Consider the following 20,228-nt stretch of genomic DNA (forward strand, 5'->3'; position numbering starts at 1 on the left):
AGTTTCATTCAAACAGAGTAACATGCCTTCAAGTAAATAGAGGAGCCTCGGCTCATCATTGTATTGCCATTTTGCATGCATTTGAATACAAGTCTGTACAACGTGGCATTTGGTGCATGCAAAATGGCTGTAAAATTAGGAGCCGATGCTCCTCTATTTACTTGAAGATTTAAGAACACAATTCTTACTTGTAGCAGCACAACAGAGTAGGTAAATGTAATTAATTGCAAACAATATAATAAACAAGAAAAAAAGACCTGTGTGTGTGTGTATATAATATTTGGGACAAAGACCCATTGTTTATTTATTTGCCTCTGTATTCCACAATTTGAGATTTGTAATAGAAAAAAATCACATGTGGTTAAAGTGCACATTGTCAGATTTTAATAAAAGCCATTTTTATACATTTTGGTTTCACCATGCAATGTCATGTAAATGAAAGTAGCCATGTTTAGTATTTTGTTGCATATCCTTTGCATGCAATTACTGCTTGAAGTCTGCGATTCATGGACATCACCAGTTGCTGGGTGTCTTCTCTGGTGAGGCTCTGCCAGGCCTGTATTGCAGCCATCTTTAACTTTTGCTTGTTTTGGGGACTAGTCCCCTACCGTTTTATCTTCAGTATATAAAAGGCTTAATTACGTTCCGATCGGGTGATTCACTTGGCCACTCAAGAATTGACAATTTTTTAGCTTTGAAAAACTCCTTTGTTGCTTTAGCAGTATGTTTGGGATCATGGTCTTGATGTAGAATGAACCGTCGGCCAATGAGTTTTGAGGCATTTGTTTGAACTTGAGCAGATAGGATGTGTCTATACACTTCAGAATTCATTATGCCACTACCAGCAGCAGTTGTATCATCAATGAAGATAAGTGAGCCAGTACCTTCAGCAGCCACACATGCCCAGGCCATAACCCCCCACCACCGTGTTTCACAGGTGAGGTGGTATACTTTGGATCTTGGGCAGTTCCTTCTCTCCTCCATACTTTGCTCTTGCCATCACTCTGATATAAGTTAATCTTCATCTCATCTGTCCACAAGACCTTTGTCCAGAACTGGTTGCTCTTTTAAGTACTTCTTGGCAAACTGTAACCTGGCCATCCTATTTTTGCGGCTAACCAGTGGTTTGCATCTTGCAGTGTAGCCTCTGTATTTCTGTTCATGAAGTCTTCTGCGGACAGTGGTCATTGACAAATCCACACCTGACTCCTGAAGAGTGTTTCTGATCTGTCGGACAGGTGTTTGGGGATTTTTTCTTTATTATAGAGAGAATTCTTCTATCATCAGCTGTGGAGGTCTTCCTTGGCCTGTCAGTGCCTTTGCGATTAGTAAGCTGACCAGTGCTCTCTTTCTTCTTAATGATGTTCCAGACAGTTGATTTTGGTAAGCCTAAGGTTTGGCTGATGTCTCTAACAGTTTCATTCTTGTTTCTCAGTCTCATAATGGCTTCTTTGACTGTCATTGGCACAACTTTGGTCCTCATGTTGATAAACAGCAATAAAAGTTTCCAAAGGTGACGGAAAAACTGGAGGAAAGACTGGGGGGGATGTATAAACACAGCTGTAATTTCTACATTGTGAAACCAAAATGTATAAAAAGTAGCCTGTAATAAAATCTGACAATGTGCACTTTAACCACATGTGATTTTTTTTTCTATTACAAATCTCAAATTGTGAAGTACAGAGACAAATAAATAAATGATGGGGGTTTGATGATCTATTTGAGTCAATTATATTGTGATAATGGTCAATTATAGTGTGATAATGCTCTCAACATGTGCTCACCATGAGGTGTTGTTCCTGGGCTAAGCACACTGTAGAGTTCTCACCTGCTGAGAAGATGGTGGCTGCCTTTGCATGCTTTCAGTGCCGGTTGCAATGATATTGTGCTGGAGAGGGAGTGTCTGTAACCGAGCGGGAACAGCATATGGTTCTGCTCTGCTCCTTTTGCTAATGATATGGAGATTCAAAAAAAGAGACGCATCCCTCTCCTTTCTAATATTGTGATGCCCAGCCATTTGTGTTCGTGGGTGGCACAGTGACGCAACAGTAAAGTTGCTGCCTTACAGCACCAGAGACCCAGATCTGATCCTGACCACACGTGCTATCTGTACGGAGTCTGCACGTTCTCCCTGTGACTGCGCGAGTTTTCTCCGGGTGCTCTGATTTGGTCCCACATTTCCAAAGATGCGCAGGTTCGTAGGTTAATTGGCTTTGGTAAATTCCCCCTTGTGTGTAGGTTAGTGCTGCTGTACAGGGCGATTGCTGGTTGGTGCACACTTGGTCTCTTCCTGCACTGTGTCTCTAACTTAAACCAAACCTTAAGGTGAGGGGGGCAATGTTTAAAGTAGATGTGCGCAGCACATTGTTATTTTTCATGGTGGGTGCCAAGAAAATACTGTTGGGGGAGGTGGTGGAGGCTGATATGAGTGGTATTTAAGAGGCTTTTATAGCTCGGCTCATTGAACTCCTTCCACCTCCAGACGTTTACAGATGACTCTGCGATTGTGGGCTGCATCAGTGAGGGGAGGGAAACTGAATACGGAGGTGTAGTCAATGACTTTGTTGAGTGGTGTGGGCTGAATCACCTGCAGCACAACACCAACAAGACTAAGGAGTTAGTGGACTTTGGGAGGAGAGGAGAGGAACACCCCTGTCTACATCAAGGGTGTGGATGTACAGTTTACCAAGGAGTGCAAGTACCTTGGCGTGTATCTGGACAGTAAACTGGACTGTTCCAGGATCACTGAGGCCCTGTACAAGAAGGGACAGAGCTGCTGTACATTCTGAGAAGGCTCCGCTCCTTCAACATCTGCAGATGTTCTACCAATCGGTGGTGGCCAGTGCCATCTTCTTCACTGCCGTGCGCCGGGGCATCAGGGCGAAGGCTGCGGACACCAACACGGTCAACAAACTCATCAGGAAGGCCGGCTCCGTCCTGGGGGCTGGAGTTGGAGTTGGATTCACGGGAGGTTGCTCTTGGAGGGGAGAATGCTCCTCAAACTGCGGAACATCCTGGACAATACAGCTCACACCCTCCATGACCCACTGGTCAACCTGAGGAGCACCTTCAGCAACAGACTGGTTCCACCAAGATGCAGCACAACAGGAAATCCTTCCCTGTGGCTATCAAACTGTACAACTCCTCCCCTTCTGTCATGGGGTAGACTGACTGTCGTTGGTGGGGGTGGGGAGAGGGGGCCTATCCACTGGCTCTGTCCTTCACACGAGGGCCAATTTACAGAAGCCAATTAACCTGCAAATCTGCACGGTCTTTGGGAGTGGTGAATCTCTGGAACTCTCTGCCACAGGGGGTAGTTGAGGCCAGTTCATTGGCTATATTTAAGAGGGAGTTAGATGTGGCCCCTGTGGCTAAGGGGATCAGAGGGTATGGAGAGAAGGCAGGTACGGGATACTGAGTTAGATGATCAGCCATGATCATATTGAATGGCGGTGCAGGCTCGAAGGGCCGAATGGCCTACTCCTGCACCTAATTTCTATGTTTCTACGTGGGAGGAAACTGGAGCACTCTGAGGAAACTCACTCGGTCACAGGGAGAGCGTGCAAACTCCGTACAGACAGGATCTAACCTGGGTCTCTGGCGCTATGAGGCAGCAACTCTACCGCTGCAACATTGCGCTGCCATCATTTAAAATTTCGACTGATGGTGGCCAATGATCCCAAGTTGTAATTAAACATTAAGCGCTGTTTGTACCGTGTCAGAGATCACACAGCATCTTCAGACTTCCACGTGTAATACAGTTTTTGTGTGCAGCTTTTCTTTGATGCCGGGAGCAACTCTGCTATAATTAGTTTGGAGAACGGTCCCGAGGTCAGCGGAGATGTCAAAGTCAGATTTGAAACTAATGGGGTAAGTTCATTCTTTTTTTTTTGAAAAATAAAATAATTAATAAAATAATCTTATTAAAACAAAAAAGTGACCTTCCACTTTATTTTGCTTCCTATCCAGGGCCTACCTAAAGGTTATGACGACTGTCCTTTCTACTTCTGGTTCAACACATCCTTCATTGTAAATAATAGGTACAGTCTAAATATAGTTTATTTTAAAAGGAAAAAAGTCCGATCTATAACAGGCAGACAGCTAGGACGATTTGCAAGAATATTGAGGTCCTGAGCTACAGGGAGAGGTTGGGTAGGCTAGGACTTGATTCCTTGGAGCGCAGGGTGATGAGGGGTGATCTTAAAGAGGTGTATATGATCATGACACAGAGAGTGGTGAATCTCTGGAACTCTCTGCCACAGAGGGTAGTTGAGGCCAGTTGAGAGGGAGTTAGATGTGGCCTTGTTGGCAAGGGGATCAGAGGGTATGGAGAAAAGGCAGGTACGGGATACTGAGTTGGATGATCAGCCATGATCATATTAAATGGCGGTGCAGGCTCGAAGGGCCGAATGGCCTACTCCTGCACCTAATTTCTATGTTTCTATGTTTCTATGTTTCTATGAGTGGAATAGGTAGAGTTAATGCAATAGGTAGGGTTCTTGATTCCCCTACTCTGGGTAATGTCTTTTACCCAGACTAGGGGAGTCAAGAACCAGAGAACATAGTACCAGTGTGGGAGGAGAAAGATTTAATAGGAACCAGAGGGCATCTTTTTCAGAGGGTGGTGGGTATATGGAAGGAGTTGCCAGAGGAGGTCGTTGAGTCGGGGATTGTAACATTTAAAAGACATTTGGAATGTCTTGGATACATGGATCGAAAAGATTTAAAAGGATATGGGCCAAATGGGTCTACTGAGGAATGGACATCTTGGTTGGCATGGACAACTTGGGCTGAAGGGCCTGTTTCTATGCTGCATGACTCTGGGATTCTAAGACAGCAACTTGCTTCCTGGCTTATACAAGTGGTAGTTTAGACATAGTTTTATATTTTGTCTAACTTATAAAACTGCCTCCCCAATTTGGGAATTGGAGATGTAAACACTTTATGTGGACGGGACGAACACTGGTTCAGTTCTCTGGCCAACGTGATTCCTTTAGAGTGACTGGGCACGGGGCAACTTAAAGTGCCTACCAACTCGCACACTGGTTGGTGCTTGACAAGTTGATGCAATGCTGGCCAATATCATCTGGTTATTATTCAACGAACGGGGGTTTAAGGTAGAATATCTCTAAAAACAAATTGATATTGGCATACTGAAGAAGCTTTGGAAGTATAAAACGAGGAACTGCAGGTGCTGGTTTACAGAAAGAACGCAAAGTGCTGGAGTAACTCAGCTGGTCAGCTGGCATCTCTAGAGAACGTGGATGAATTGGAAGAGTTTAATTTAGTTTATTATCGCATGTACCAAGGTACAATGAAAAGCTTTTGCGTGCTATCAAGTCAGCGGATAGACTATACATGATTACCATCCAGTGTACAGATACAGGGTAAAGGGTACAACGTTTAATGTAAGATAAAGTCTGATTAATGATGGTTCGAAGCTCTCGAATTAGGTAGATGGGAGCTTATGACCACTCTCCAATTGGTGAGAGGACAGTTGCTTGTCTTGCTGCAGAGATGGTGGTTGGATTCCTCATTGGGTCTTCTGCTTGGCTTGGAGATGAGGGACTGCTGCATTTACTAGAATGTTGACTGGGTTTCAGCAACTAAGTTACAGAGAAAGGTTGAACAAGTTCGGGCTTTATTCTCTGGAGCGCAGAAGGTTAAGGGGGGACTTGATAGAGGTCTTTAAAATGATGAGGGGGATAGACAGAGTTGACGTGGAAAAGCTTTTCCCACTGAGAGTAGGGAAGATTCAAACAAGGTGACATGACTTGAGAATTAAGGGACAGAAGTTTAGGGGTAACATGAGGGGGAACTTCTTTACTCAGAGAGTGGTAGCTGTGTGGAATGAACTTCCAGTGAAGGTGGTGGAGGCAGGTTTGTTTTTATCATTTAAAAATAAATTGGGTAGTTATATGGATGGGAAAGGTATGGAGGGTTATGGTCTGAATGCAGGTATATGGGACTAGTGGAGAATACGTGTTTGGCACGGACTAGAAGGGTCGAGATGGCCTGTTTCCGTGCTGTAATTGTTATATGGTTATATGGTTATCTGCAGCAAACTACAATGCTGGAGGAACTGTGCAGATTGCGCAGCAGCTTCGAAGAGGGTGGCAACAGAAGCTAACTTTAATTTACTGTTCGATATTATTGAGTGAAACCTTAAACTCTGAAGATTGAAGTGTGTACACCATTCTATGATTTAGTGGATGCTTTGAGCCTAAAACTATACTAGTAGTTTAGTTAAGAATAAAAGGTGTTAATTATTCTGCATGGCTTTGCAAATGAGAAGTTTGGCAAACTATAGTTAGTTATACAGTTAGTAGCTGACTCTTTGGCCCGACTCATCCATGCTGACCACTATGCCCTATTTGACCTTTCTGTCTGGGCATCCACCACTCGGGGTGAGGCCAAACGTAAATTGGAGGAACAGCACTTCATATTTCACTTGGGCAGCTTACAACCCAGCAATATGAACATTGATTTCTCTGACATCAAGTAAACCTTGCTTTCCCTCTCTCTCTCTCTCTCTCCCCCACCCTAGTTCTTTGACTAGTTTCACTGTCCTCTTGATTAATTTTACTGTTTGTATGCCTCATTGTCACCTTCCCCTCGTCCAACAATGAACCGTTCTACATTTCCTTGATCATCGTCTACTTTGATCTGTTCTTTTCACACCTTGCATGTTCTTTGTACCCTTCCATAACCTCGGTTCCCTCTCCCCTGACTCTGGGTGTGAAGAAGGGTCGCGACCTGAAATGTCGCCCATTCCTTCTCTCCCGAGATGCTGCCTGTCCCGCTGAGTTACTCCAGCAGTTTTCTATCTGTCTCCTATTTACCTGTGTTTGATCCATATCTTGCTCAACCTTTCCTATCCATGTACCTGCCCAAGTGTTTTATAGTACCTGCCTCGACTACCTTCTCTGGCACTTTGTTCCATAAACCATAACCCATCTTTATGCTTTGTATGGAACTGATTTTTAAATTATGTAAAGTACTTTGGGGTCAATGAAAATTGACTATAAATGTGCTATATAAATAAACTTATTATTATTATTATTATAAACCCATCCCATCTGTGGTAAAAGACGCTCCTCAGGTTCCTGGTAAATCTTTTTTTGATTTTCCTACCCTGTATAAAAGACTATAGGTTCGTTTTGCAAGTTAAATGTGTACTTCAGACAGTTCTTTGAACAATTCTTTACACATGACCAGTACCACTGGTATTTGTTTGAAGTATTTAGAAAGCACTGAAGACACAGAATTGCGGATGCTTGTTTGCAAAAAAAAAGTGTTGGAGTAACTCAGCGGGAAGAAAGAGAAGGGGGGGGGGGGAGAACTGGTGCATCAGTAGAGTTGCTGCCTTGGAGTACAGAAACCAGAGTTCAATTCTGACCACGGGTGCTGTCTCTACAGAGGTTGTATATTCTCCCTGTTACCATGTTGGTTTTCTCCGGTTTCATGCCACAGACACGTGGGGTTTGTAGGTGAATTGGCTCCTGTGTGTGCAGGTGATCGCTGGTTGGTGTGGACTCAGTGGGCCAAAGGGCCTATTTCCACGCTGTCTATTTTAGGGGGGGGGTGGCAGATTGTGAGTATTCCCTGTTGATGCTTCGACCAGCCTGCTCGCTGCTGTAACGTGTTCTTATCCATTTCAGGCTCTGCTTGTCCAGGGATGAACTCGATAACCCCCACAAGCCAAAAACCTGGAAAATCTACACCGAAAAATTTGCAGTCGAGGTGAACTTTGACGAACCCGATTCCAGTTAATCCCGCACCACCTCTGGCCAGAGACATGGAGATGACGCCAGGCAGTTTGTGATGTAAATATTATTTGTGGGAAGTGTGCCACTGCCTTCTGTGGGGAGGAGGGAGAGATTACTGTCCCTGTAACTATAGTATTGTCACGGTACTATATTGTGGCAACTCCTAATTACTGCAACACATTCCAGTTTAAAAACTTTTTTTTTTGTACTGAATGGAAAACAAATGTTGTCAAAGTGGCAGCCTTCCCTGTTAATGCCGAGCCCTTTTCAGTCTATCTTTCCTTAAGATTGCCAATGTTGTTTACCTCAAAGAGGGTTGATTGTCAGTGATCCCAGGACTGGATTAGATGTTTTTTTAAAAAGAACCTTTGATATTTTTACCCGTTCACAGCTTACTTTGTCTGATAGAACACGGACAATCGGCAATGTTACGACGGCATTAGTACAATGTGATCTTCCGCTCCCCATCCCCTTCAGCTGATTTTTATTTTTGTTTTCTTTTCCTTACACTTTGTCACGAGTGCCCTCTGCACGAGTAGCCTGAATGTATTTAAGTCGTTGTGCAGTATTCAGATCCCGGCAAGAGACCTCTTTGGCTCGGGGCTCAGCCACAGCACTGCACATGTGGAGGGGAAAAGGTGTGAGGAAAAGCCCACGCTGGCATTATCCCGTTGAGTGATCTGATTGTTCGAATCTGCCTAATGAAGTGGCACTCCACCTGCTACAGACCCTCGAGCCTAGATCACTTTCAATGGAACTTTGTACATTTCTTATCTGATTCACTAGCACATGATTGTAGCATGGGTGGTAATGTTTAACTATGATAAAACGCATCTATCACTGTAGAGTTCTTGAATTTCTCAATAAACAGTAAAATGCCAATTTCCTAGTTTGATATTCCTCCTGGGCATTGCAGCAAACACTCTTTGTAGAAGCGAAGACCTGCAGATGCTGGTTTACACCGAAGATCGACACACTGCTGGAATAACGCAGAATTGTCATGTACCTTGGTGAAGTTTACAGATGGGGGGAAAAAGGTTAGGGTTTATTGTCACTTGTACCGAGGTACAGTGAAAAGCTTTGGAAAAAGATCAATTTCTGACTCCTCTCCGTCAGTGGATGCTATGGTTGGCAAGTGGGACGGGTATAAAAAGATGTTTTTTTTTTTTTTTTTTTTTTTTTTTTTTAAGAGTGTCAGTGTATTTGGTGTATCTCAGTGTATTCAGGGCATCCTGGTTGCCTAGGCCAGAGGTTTGTTGTGAAAATTCCACTTTGCACCTGCTCATGCCCAACATTGAATTGACTGAAAGATACAACGTGGAAACAGGCCCTTCGGCCCACAGAGTCTGTGCCGACCATTGACACTTCACCGTTGCCCGTTTACACTTGTTCTGTTATCCCACTTTCTCATCCGCTCCCTACACACTAGGGGGCAATTTCCAGGACCAATTGACCTACAAAACCGCACACATCTTTGGGAAGTGGGAGGAAATCGGAGCGCCTGGAGAAAACCCACAACCGGCACAGAGAACGTACAAACTCCGCCGCACCTGAGGTCAGGATTGAACCTGGATCTTTGATGCTGTGAGGTAGTGGCTCTACAAGTTGTTCCTCATAAAAAAAAAATAAAAAAAAACCTAGTTATGGTCATGGTATGGAATTGGGCACTCTACAAAAGTTAACAGCACGGACTCCTAACTATAAAATAAAGACCGTTTTAACGTGTATCTTCCTGGTAGTTTAATGGCATTCATTTGGAAAACAAAAATGAGGAAAAGTGACAATCCACAATCTAACAAATATAGCAAAATAATGCTCTCATTGTTACCCACCCTGACACATTAATAACTATTGGCACTGTTGTTCTTCCAGCTTGTTTGTGGTACTGGACCTTTGGATTCCTGTCTCTCTCTCTCTCTCCTATGCATCACGGGAGCAAGGCTTTCCTTTAAACTTAAATGTCGATGTCAGCGGTAATTAAGTGTCTCAAATTTGAAGTCCAGCTGCTTTTGAATGAATCCAGTTCCTGCCACTTCCACACGGAATACCGAATGTCCAGGTTTTATATCTAGATGGGCCCTAAAGTCAATTCTTGCAGCACAACCAAACTCCCCGAGGTAAGGCACAGTCACGACCAAATGCACTTCAGTTACTCATGTGGTTCATCATGGCTCTTCGACTCAGTTCGTAGGCCAGGAATAGGGCACCGTTGGCAGGGAATGCTCGTATCATGGTCGGTGTTAGCCCAGAGTATATTGCTTTAATACCTGGGGAGAGAAAAGCATCTTTACAACAGAGTACAGAATAGGAACGGGCCCTTCGTCCCATGGGGCAGCGAGGTGGGACAGTTACTGCCTCACAGAGATCCTGGCTACGGGATCTGCCGCTACTGAGTTTGTACCTTCTCCCTGTGACAGTGTGGGTTTTCTCTGGGTGCTCTGGTTTCCTCCCCTATTTCAAAGACGTGCAAGTTTGTAGGTTAATTGGCTTTGGTAAATTGGTCCTAGTGTGTAGGATAGTGCTAGTGTATGGAGTGAACAATGGTTGGCACGGACTCGATGGGCCAAAAGGCCTGTTCCACAATGTCTGTGCTAAACATGATGCCAAGACCAACTCTTATCTACCTGCACGTGATCCATATCCCTCCATTCCCTGCATATCCATGTTCCTATCTAAAAAGGCTTGAATACCACCATCAGATCTAGTGCGTTTCAGACACTGCCCTCTTTTTTAAACATTTAAAAAAAAAAAAAAAAAAAACTGTGCCATCTACGCATCTCTCCTGCCCACATTTGGCCTTTAGACTTTCCCTCTTTCATCTTTAAAGCTATGCCCTCTAGTCTTTGACATTTCCACCTTGCGGGAGAGGTTCTGACCACCAATGTGGTCTCTGCCTCTCATCATTTTATATACTACTTGGGTTTCCCCCTCGATTTTTGGGAAAATAATCCAAGTTTATCCAACCTCATAGCTAATACCCTCCAATCCAGGCATCTTTCTGGTAAACCTCTGCACCCTCTCCAAAGCCTCCACATCCTTCCTGTAATGGGGTGACCAGGACTGTACACAATGCTCCAAATGCGGCCTGACCAATGTCTTGGAGTTGCATTGTTTACAAGCTGGGAATGACAGATTTTAAGGCTGATACAAGGACTATGTATTGTGTTGCATTGCAAATGGTCAAGCTTGCACAGTTCCTGATTTTTTTCGTCAAATGGAGACTAGCTTGGCCAGTTGATTTCCTAAACTCCCTGTCACACTACCTTGTCCATCATTGCTCTGGTCTTAAATAGCCATGTTTCCATTTGCTCCCTTCCCATGAGCTGGCATCATTCCAGCATCCAAGGAGTTTGGAACATGACTTCAAAGCTACTTTTAGAACCTGTAATGCAGACAAATCTGTTTCAAGGGATTTGTCTGCTGTTAGTTCCCTCAATTACTCAATTTATTAATAGCTGACAGTCGCTCCTTGCCATTGGAACTTTGCTTCCTCTCCACCCCTGTTTTATTTCAGTGGCAATCTCGGAGGTAGTTGAGGCAGGTACTATAACATTGATAAAGCACTTGAACAGGCACATGGATAACAAAGGTTTAGAGGGAAATGGGACAAAAGCAGGCAAATGGGACTAGCTGAGATGGGGCATCTTTGTTAGCATGGATGAGTTGGGCCGAATGGCCTGTTTCCATGCTGTGAGACCAATTCTTTCTTCTCTGCCTTTTGACATTCAATGGATATATTTTTTTTTTAAACAGGCTCTTGCACATGCTCATTTACACAAACCATAATTGCCATTTTAGCTTTGGGGCATGTTTTAGGAAGTAAATATGTGGACTCCTCTGGAAGCTGGTGCCATTCTGTACCCAGCTGTCAGCAGAGATGATCACCCCAGCCTAGCTCAATACACTTTAGAGATACACCGTGGAAACAGGCCCTTCAGCCCATCGAGTCCGTGCCACCCAGTGACCGTCCTGTACACTAGTTCTATCCCACGCAATAGGGACAATTTTACCAAAGCCAATTAACCTACAGACCTGCGCATCTTTGGAATGTGGAAGGAAACCCATGTGATCACAGGGAGAAGGTACAAACTCCGTACAAACAGCGCCCGGAGTCAGGATCGAACCAGGGTCTCTGGTGCTAAGGCAGCAACTCTACTGCTGTACCACTGCTCCGCACACTTTCTACTATGCACTTGTTGAACTGAAATGCTGCAGGCAAACCTAATGTACCAAGGCACAAAACCACAATGCTGGAGGAACTCAACAGGTCAGGCAGTATTTGTGGCAGGAATGGATGGGCGATCATTTTGGAGCAACATTTTGGATCAGGACCCTCCTTCAGACTTTTAATCTATTCTGCCAAGGACAAAATGCTCCTGGTTTAGTTTAGAGGTAGAGGATGGAAACGAGCCGTGTGGCCCAACCAGTGCACACTGACCATCGATCACCTGTTCATGTTAGCCCACTTCATCATCCATTCCCTGCACACGAGGGGCAATTTACAGGCGGCAATCCACCTACAAACTTTGGGAAGTGGGAAGAAACCGGAGCACCTGGGGAAGCCCACATGGTCACAGGGAGAACGTGCAAACTACACATGGACAGCATCCGAGATCGGGATTGAACCCGTGTCCCTGGCGCTGTGAGGCAGAGGCTCTACCACTGCGCCACCGCTTCCTGCTGTCTACATCAACTGGTTTAAGTGTAAACGCTGTAATTACTGACAATTTTCAACTGACTGAAAAATTGCATTTAGTATTGAGAGATCCTCCTAAAGGCTGTTTACAACATGGCGTTTCCCCTGGTCATAGTCACGGAGTTGTACAGCACTGAAACAGGCCCTTCAGCCCATCATCTCCATGCTGACATTTTTACATATCTACACTCATCCCATTTGCTCAATATCAAGGTGCCGCAAGTGTCATCTTAATGCGTCTTTAGCAACGTAGATGTATCCGATTCTACCATTGTGCTAAATCCAGATATCAACCACTATATCAAATAAAACCTCATTCCTAGAATCCCCTCTAAAACTGCTTCTCACATTGAACCCATACCCTCTTGCTGATAGCCTTGGCACATAAAATAAATGACTATCACCGCCTCTCATAGCCTATCTACTTCCAGTAGATCATCCTCCCATATCTCCCCATGTCCAAAGTGTACAGTGCTCCAGACCAACATCATGACTGCTTGTGGTGATACACCTTCAATTCCAGATGTAGGTGTGTAACAAGACTATTCAATAAATATGTCTTCAATACTTGCTAATAATAACATGGAGGAACAAGGAACTGCAGACGATGGTTAATACACAAAAAGCTCACAAAGTACTGGAGTAACTCAGCGGGTTAGGCAGCATCTCTGGAGAACGTGGATAGGGGACGGTTCAGGTCGGGACCCTTTTTCAGAGTGAGGGGGGGGATGAAGAAAGCTAGAAGAGAGTCCATGACAAAGCATAGCAGGTAATTGATGGACAAGTCAAGGGAGGTGGCAGAAGGTATGAGAGGTTTAAAGTGTTGCAAATGGTGAGGGTAGATGGAGGAAAGCAGATGGGAGGGGGGAGAAATAGGTGAGAGCGCGGGTGGTGGACAGGGGTGGGGGTTGGTGTAGCAGGAGGTCACCTAACATTGCAGATCTCAGTGTTCACACGGTTGGGTTGTGAGCTAAAGTGGTTTTTGTATCTGTACCAGTCTGATGGTGATGGGTTTTGTTGCATTGTTGCTGTACAGAGTGAAGGGCATTATTAAACTTATGTGACTGGCTCTTCATTCTCAAGTTGTCTCGCTGCGGTTTAGGGTGAGTGAATGACACCGATGGAACAATTAAACCATCTGAACCCACACTGTTCCTGGTCAAACCATTCCCCCTGCAATACCACTGGCCTTTCACCCCCAGTGTATGTTGTACCCCACCCCCCCACTCCCACTCTTGCTGTCTGTGATAGGAGCTCACTGATCCCATATTCCCACCCTTTGTAGATAAACGTGGTGATGTCTATCAATGGCACACGTTTGCTTTCCTGGCAGTGAGTGTTTCATTATTCTGCTCTTATCCCATCTTGATTTGCAGCAGTTCTGGTCCAACCCAGTTTAAATGGCCTTCTCTCTCCCCTCCGCCTCCCACTAATCAGGTTATGGAGCGGGTGAGATACACAACGGGAGTCGTCCTGCTTTGCACGACAAACACTTTGAGAGCAGACGGCGTTCCTCGAGCCCTCTGTGCCTAATGGACTCGCTAACACACAAGCCGTCGGGAGGAAGGTAGGGAGGGAGAGGGTATAGGGAGCAAAGAGGTCCTTCTGCAGTTGTACAGGGCCCTAGTGAGACCACACCTGGAGTATTGGTCTCCAAATTTGAGGAAGGACATTCTTGCTATTGAGGGAGTGGCGTAGGTTCACCAGGTTAATTCCCGGGATGGCAGTACTGTCATATGCTGAGAGAATGGAGCGGCTGGGCTTGTACACTCTAGAGTTTAGAAGGATGAGAGGGTATCTTATTGAAACATATAAGATGATTTGGACACGCTAAAGGCAGGACATATGTTCCCGATGTTGGGGGAGTCCAAAACCAGGGGCCACAGTTTAAGAATAAGGGGTAAGCCATTTAGGAGACGAGGAAACACTTTTTCTCACAGAGAGTTGTGAGTCTGTGGAATTCTCTGCCTCAGAGGTCAGTTCTCTGGATATTTTCAAGAGAGCTAAATAGGGCTCTTAAAGATAGCGGAGTCAGAGGATATGGGGAGAAGGCAGGAACGGGGTACTGATTGGGGATGATCAGCCATGATCACATTGAATGGCGGTGCTGGCTCGAAAGGCCGACTCCTGCACCGATTGTCTATTGAGTTATATACCATTCAGAGAGTATTTATACTTGCCTTCCTTCATGAAAATATTTCGGAATGTACTAAAGAACCCCGCTTGTTGTCCAGCCATGGAGAGGACTTGTATTCGTGACTTCACGCAGTCTATCGGGTACACGGCGATCCACAGGCAGGCACCTCCAAAACCACCACTCACCATCAGGGGGATGGGACCTGAGTGAGCAAACACAAGAGCAACGCTTCGTTAGACAGCTACTCCAACCATCGCTCTGCTAACCTCTCTGCACGTGACATTAATAAACTAAACTGACCTCTGTAGTCATGAAGACCCATGAAAGACATGCTGGCCCAGCTGAAAAATATCACAAACCCCCTGCTGGACCCCCTGCAGTTTGCATACCGGGCCAATAGATCAGTGGATGACGCAGTCAACCTGGGCCTGCACTTCATCCTCCAGCAACTAGACTGTCAGGGGACCTATGCAAGGATTTTGTTTGTGGATTTTAGCTCTGCATTCAACACCATTCTGCCAAAGCCACTACGCTCCAAGCTTTCCGAGTTGACTGTGCCTGAACCCTTCTGTCAGTGGATTACCAGCTTCCTGAGACAGGAAGCAGCATGTGAGGCTGGGAAAGCAAACCCTCAGCATAGGAGCACCGCAAGGCTGCGTACTCTCCCCTCTCCTCTACTCTCTCTACACCAATGACAGCACCTCCACAGACTCCTCTGTCAAGCTTCTCAAGTTTGCGGACGACACAACCCTGATTGGACTGATCCAGGATGAGGAGGAATCTGCCTACAGGAAGTGACACAGCTGGCGTTCTGGCTCAATGCTCTCAAGACAGTGGAACTGATAGTAGACTTTAGGAGAGCTCCCCCTCCCCTCACCCCACTCACCATCAACAACACCACAGTCGCATCTGTGGAGTCTTTTAAGTTCCTGGGAACCATCATCTCCAAGGACCTTAAATGGGGGGCCACCGTCTACACCACAGTCAAAAAGACTCAACAGAGGATGTACTTCCTGCGGCAGCTGAGGAAGCACAATCTGCCACAGGCAATGATGGTCCAATTCTATACGGCCATCGTAGAGTCTGTCCTCACCTTCTCCATTATGGTCTGGTTTGGCTGAGCCACCAAGCATGACACCTGGAGGCTGCAGCGAATTATTCGATCAGCTGAGAAGGTTATTGGCAGCAACCTTCCCTCCATTGACGAACTGTACACTGCAAGGGCCAGGAAGCGAGCAGGTAAAATTATCTCTGACCCCTCTCACCCTGGCCACAAACTCTTTGAATCACTTCCCCCAGGAGGTCGACTCTGGACTGTCAAAGCTGCCACAGCCAGACATAAAAACAGCTTTTTTTCCACGAGCAGTAGCTCTACTCAATAACTAAAAATCTGTAGCCTCCTTTTGCTCTGGTATTTTACTTCATTCTTCACATGTTTAAATTTAAACTATGTTTTAATATTAATTGTTACCTGTATATCGTGTTGTTACTTGCGAGCAAAGCACCAAGGCAAATTCCTTGTATGTGTACACACTTGGCTAATAAAATGTATTCAATTCGATTAAAGATAGGCACAAAATACTGGAGTAACTCAGCAGGTTAGGCAGCATCTCTGGAGTAAAACCCATTCATTCCATATCTCCAGTCTAAAGAAGGGTCTCGACCCACAACATCACCCATTCCTTCCCTTCTGAGATGCTGCCTGACCCGCTGAGTTACTCCAGCACTTTGTGTCTATTTTCGGTAGGTCCTTGCTACACTAAACACTGGTTCATTCCACTTTGCAGATCACACTTTGCATTGACAGAAAATGGAAACAGATACGATCAGGAAAAAATAAATTGCAATATCAAAGCTGCATGTTGTAAAACTGTGTGTTTTGTGTTCCATGTTGTCCCCCCCTGGACTCATTCACGGGGGAAGGACAAATCGACAAGGCACCTCCCCGCTGAACAAGGCTGGACATGCCATTGTGGTATTCCACAGTGCTGGCTACCTCTCACTCCCTCACGAGTGTTTCATGCAGATTCTGCACTCGCACTAGTGCGTATGTGGTTATTCATTATTCCATTCCATTGCCCTGTGGCTGCCTAACATGTTGCTCCCATTTATAGCGCTGAGAGGCATTTGAACACTGCAGGGAACGGTTCTACTATTCACAAAGTTCAAGGGCAGCCAGCCATAGTTTACCTTCAGGGAGTTTGAGTCAGAAACTACTGCAATTTGATCTCTTGTTAAAGAAGGAACTGCAGATGCTGGAAAATCGAAGGTAGACAAAAATGCTGGAGAAACTCAGCGGGTGAAGCAGCATCTATGGAGTCTGAGGAAGGGTCTCGACCCGAAACGTTGCCTGTTTCCTTCGCTCCATAGATGCTGCCTCACCCGCTGAGTTTCTGCAGCAATTTGATCTCACAGCTTTTCTAAACACAGTTTGAGATTCTTCTCCTGTTGTTAGGCAGTCTGGAGCTGGGCAGAGCTAACTCAAGTCTACATTTATGCCTGGGAAAGATGCATGCTCTCTGTACTTCTGCAGTGGAAGGCACGCCTGGTCAGTGGATGGCTTTTAGTTTATAGACACAGCATGGAAACAGGCCCATCGGCCCACCGAGCCCACATCAACCATCGATGACCCATAGTTCGATGTTACCCCACTTTCTCATCCACTCTCTATATTCTGGGGACATTTTATAGAGGGACAATTGACCTACAAACCCGCACATCTTATTAAGGGATTGGACACGCTAGATGCAGGAAACATGTTCCCGATGTTGGGGGAGTCCAGTACCAGGGGTCACAGTTTAAGAATAAGGGGTAGGCCATTTAGAACGGAGATGAGGAAAAACCTTTTCACAGAGAGGTGTGAATCTGTGGAATTCTCTGAAATCACTGGATGCATTCAAGAGAGAGTTAGATAGAGCTCTTTGGGTTAGCGGAATCAAGGTATATGGGGAGAAGGCAGGAACGGGATACTGTGGATGATCAGCCATGATCACATTGAATGGCAGTGCTGGCTTGAAGGGCTGAATGGCCTACTCCTGCACCTATTGTCTATGTATGTATGTATGTATCTTTGGGACTTGGGAGGAAACATCAGATTGATTGAATGCGGAGTAGACTCGATGGGCTGAATGGCCTACATACTATGACCTACTATATCTTTCCTCATATTGTCATATGAGGAAAGATTGGAAAGACTGGGCTTATATTCACTGGAATTTAAAAAGGGCGGGGGGGGGGGGGGTCTTATAGCAACATATAAAATTATCAAAGGACTGGACAAGCTAGATGCAGGAAAAATGTTCCCAATGATGGGGGAGTCCAGAAGCACGAGGCACAGTCTAAGAATAAAGGGGAGGCCATTTAAAACTGAGATGAGGAAAAACCTTTTCACACAGAGAGGTGTGAATTTGTGAAAGTCTCTGCCTCAGAAGGCAGTGGAGGCTGATTCACCGGAGTCAGGGGATATGGGGAGAAGGCAGGAACGGGGTACTGATTGTGGATGATCAGCCATAATCACAGTGAATTGCGGTGCTGGCTCGAAGGGCTGAATGGCCTACTCCTGCACCGATTGTCTATATATGTATCTTTGTGATGTGGGAGGAAACATCAGATCAGCCATGATTGAATGGCAGAGTAGACTTGATGGGCTGAATGGCCTACTTCTACTATAACATGAAACTGAAGCACCCGGACTAAGCCCCGCGGTCGCAGGGAGAATGTGCAAACTCCACACAGACAGCTCCATACAGATTCATAGTCTGAAGAAGGCTCGCAAACCGAAACGTCACCGATCGACGTTCTCCACAGATGCTGCCTGACCCACTGAGTTCCTCCAGCACTTTGTGTCCCACACAGGGTTGCTGCACATGCATTTCCTTGTGACTCTGATGCCGAGTAACCCAGATCCAACCTCTGCGAAAGTCCAGTCGCTACCTGGTCAACCAGCTGAACTGGTTCAACAGCACCAGGCAAATTTGGCAAGTCACAGCTTTTATAAAAGATTTTTAAGGTAGACAAAAATGCTGGAGAAACTCAGCAGGTGAGGCAGCATCTATGGAGCAAAGGAAATAGGCATATATTTTATTAAAGATGCAGTCAAGGACATTTCTACCAATAAGGGAACTATTTCGTTTTACAGGTACAGCAGAGAAACAGGCCCTTCGGCCCACCGAGTCCATAGCGACCATCGATCACCCGTTCACACTAGTTCTATCTTATCCCCCACTTTCTCATCCACTCCCTCCACACTAGGGACAATTTACAGAGGGCCAATTAACCTGTAAACCCATACGTCTCTGGAGTGTGGGAGGAAACCGGAGCACCCGGAGAAAACCCACGTGGTCACGGGGAGAACGTGCAAACTCCACACAGACGGCACCCAAGGTAAGGGTCGAGCCCGGGTCTCTGACGCTGTGTGTCAGCGTCTCTACCAGCTGCCCCAATTGGAGGTTGACCCAAACATTACCTCATACCGTCATTTATAAATAAATAACGTGCTTGTTTTACAGAATTGTGAGCCTAAAAGCTCTGTCCCACTGTACGATTTCATTCAAGAGCTCTCCCGAGCTTAAAAAAAATCAAACTTGTGGAAGCACGTAGAATGAACGTAGCAGGTACGTCGGAGCTCGGGACATCTCTCAGCGGTAAGCTCGTAAAGCGGTAAGCTCGGGAAAACTCGTAAAGATTTTTCAACATGTTGAAAAATGTCCCCGAGAGCCCCGAGTACCGACGAGCGGCCATTACCGTAAATCTCAGAGTTCGAATCAGGGCAAACTCGGGAGAGCTCTTGAATGAACTCGTACAGTGGGACAGGGCTTAAAGGGTAATGAATAGTTAACTGCTGATGTACCCATCCAAACTCGCATTTGCCCACACATGTCCATATCCTTCTAAACCTTTCCTTTTCATGTACCCGTTCAAATTTATTTTAAATGTTGTTTTAGCACTTGCCTCAATTACCTCCTCCGGCAGCTTGTTCCATATACCCACCATCCTCTGTGTGGAAAAGTTGCCCTTCAGGTTCCTATTAACTCATCGTAAACCCATGTCCTCTGGTTCTTGATTTCCCTATAGATAAAAGACTGTGCACCCACCCTATCTATTCCTCTCATGATCGTATACACCTCTATAAGATCACCCCTCAGCCTCCTTTGTCCGTGAATAAAGTCCTAGCCTTCTCCATGTCCCCCTATAGCTCAGGGCCTTGAGTCTTGGCAACATTCTCATAAATCCTCTCTGCACTCTATCCACCATAACAGCATCCATCTGACAACAGGGATATAGCATCCTGTGGTTCTAATGATGTTCCTCCATCCAACTTTATGAACCAATATTACAGGTCAAGTTCTATGTATTATTGAATTTGAGCCGTTTTCAGAATAATGACTGCAAAACAAAATAAAAATACCGAGCCCACATATTGACTACAAAATAACCAGCCTGTTTGGAATTAATGACGACTTTGAAACACGAATATTCCACTGTTGCAACAAAGACAGATAGGAACGGCAGACAAATGGTTTCAATCAGTTGCAGCTTACTCAGCTGGAAAGGGTGCAGAGAAGATTTACCAGGATGTTGTCAACGCTCGAGGCCCTGAGCGACTGGGAGAGTTTAGCCGGGCAAG

The 20,228-nt window shown here is 45.4% G+C and overlaps 2 protein-coding genes across 6 annotated transcripts in view; one reads left to right on the top strand and one right to left on the bottom strand.

Annotated features, from left to right (window-relative positions):
• Positions 1-8,650, top strand: part of tpte (transmembrane phosphatase with tensin homology) — a 98,695-nt gene extending 90,045 nt beyond the window's left edge. For all 3 annotated transcript variants that reach the window (XM_055637481.1, XM_055637482.1, XM_055637483.1), the window contains 3 exons: positions 3,775-3,870; positions 3,970-4,040; positions 7,662-8,650. In XM_055637481.1, coding sequence (XP_055493456.1) covers positions 3,775-3,870; positions 3,970-4,040; positions 7,662-7,773 — 279 coding nt within the window. In that variant the 3' untranslated portion in view covers positions 7,774-8,650. The remainder of the gene's footprint in view (positions 1-3,774; positions 3,871-3,969; positions 4,041-7,661) is intronic.
• Positions 8,651-9,494: 844 nt separating this feature from the next.
• The window catches only part of slc25a15a (solute carrier family 25 member 15a), a 41,260-nt gene continuing 30,526 nt past the window's right edge, over positions 9,495-20,228 (bottom strand). For all 3 annotated transcript variants that reach the window (XM_055637485.1, XM_055637484.1, XM_055637486.1), the window contains 2 exons: positions 14,646-14,804; positions 9,495-10,036 (listed from right to left, as the gene is read on the bottom strand). In XM_055637485.1, the coding sequence (XP_055493460.1) occupies positions 9,915-10,036; positions 14,646-14,804 (281 nt within the window). In that variant the 3' untranslated portion in view covers positions 9,495-9,914. The remainder of the gene's footprint in view (positions 10,037-14,645; positions 14,805-20,228) is intronic.

Source organism: Leucoraja erinacea, chromosome 6 (assembly GCF_028641065.1).
Source record: "Leucoraja erinacea ecotype New England chromosome 6, Leri_hhj_1, whole genome shotgun sequence".
NCBI lineage: Eukaryota > Metazoa > Chordata > Chondrichthyes > Rajiformes > Rajidae > Leucoraja > Leucoraja erinaceus.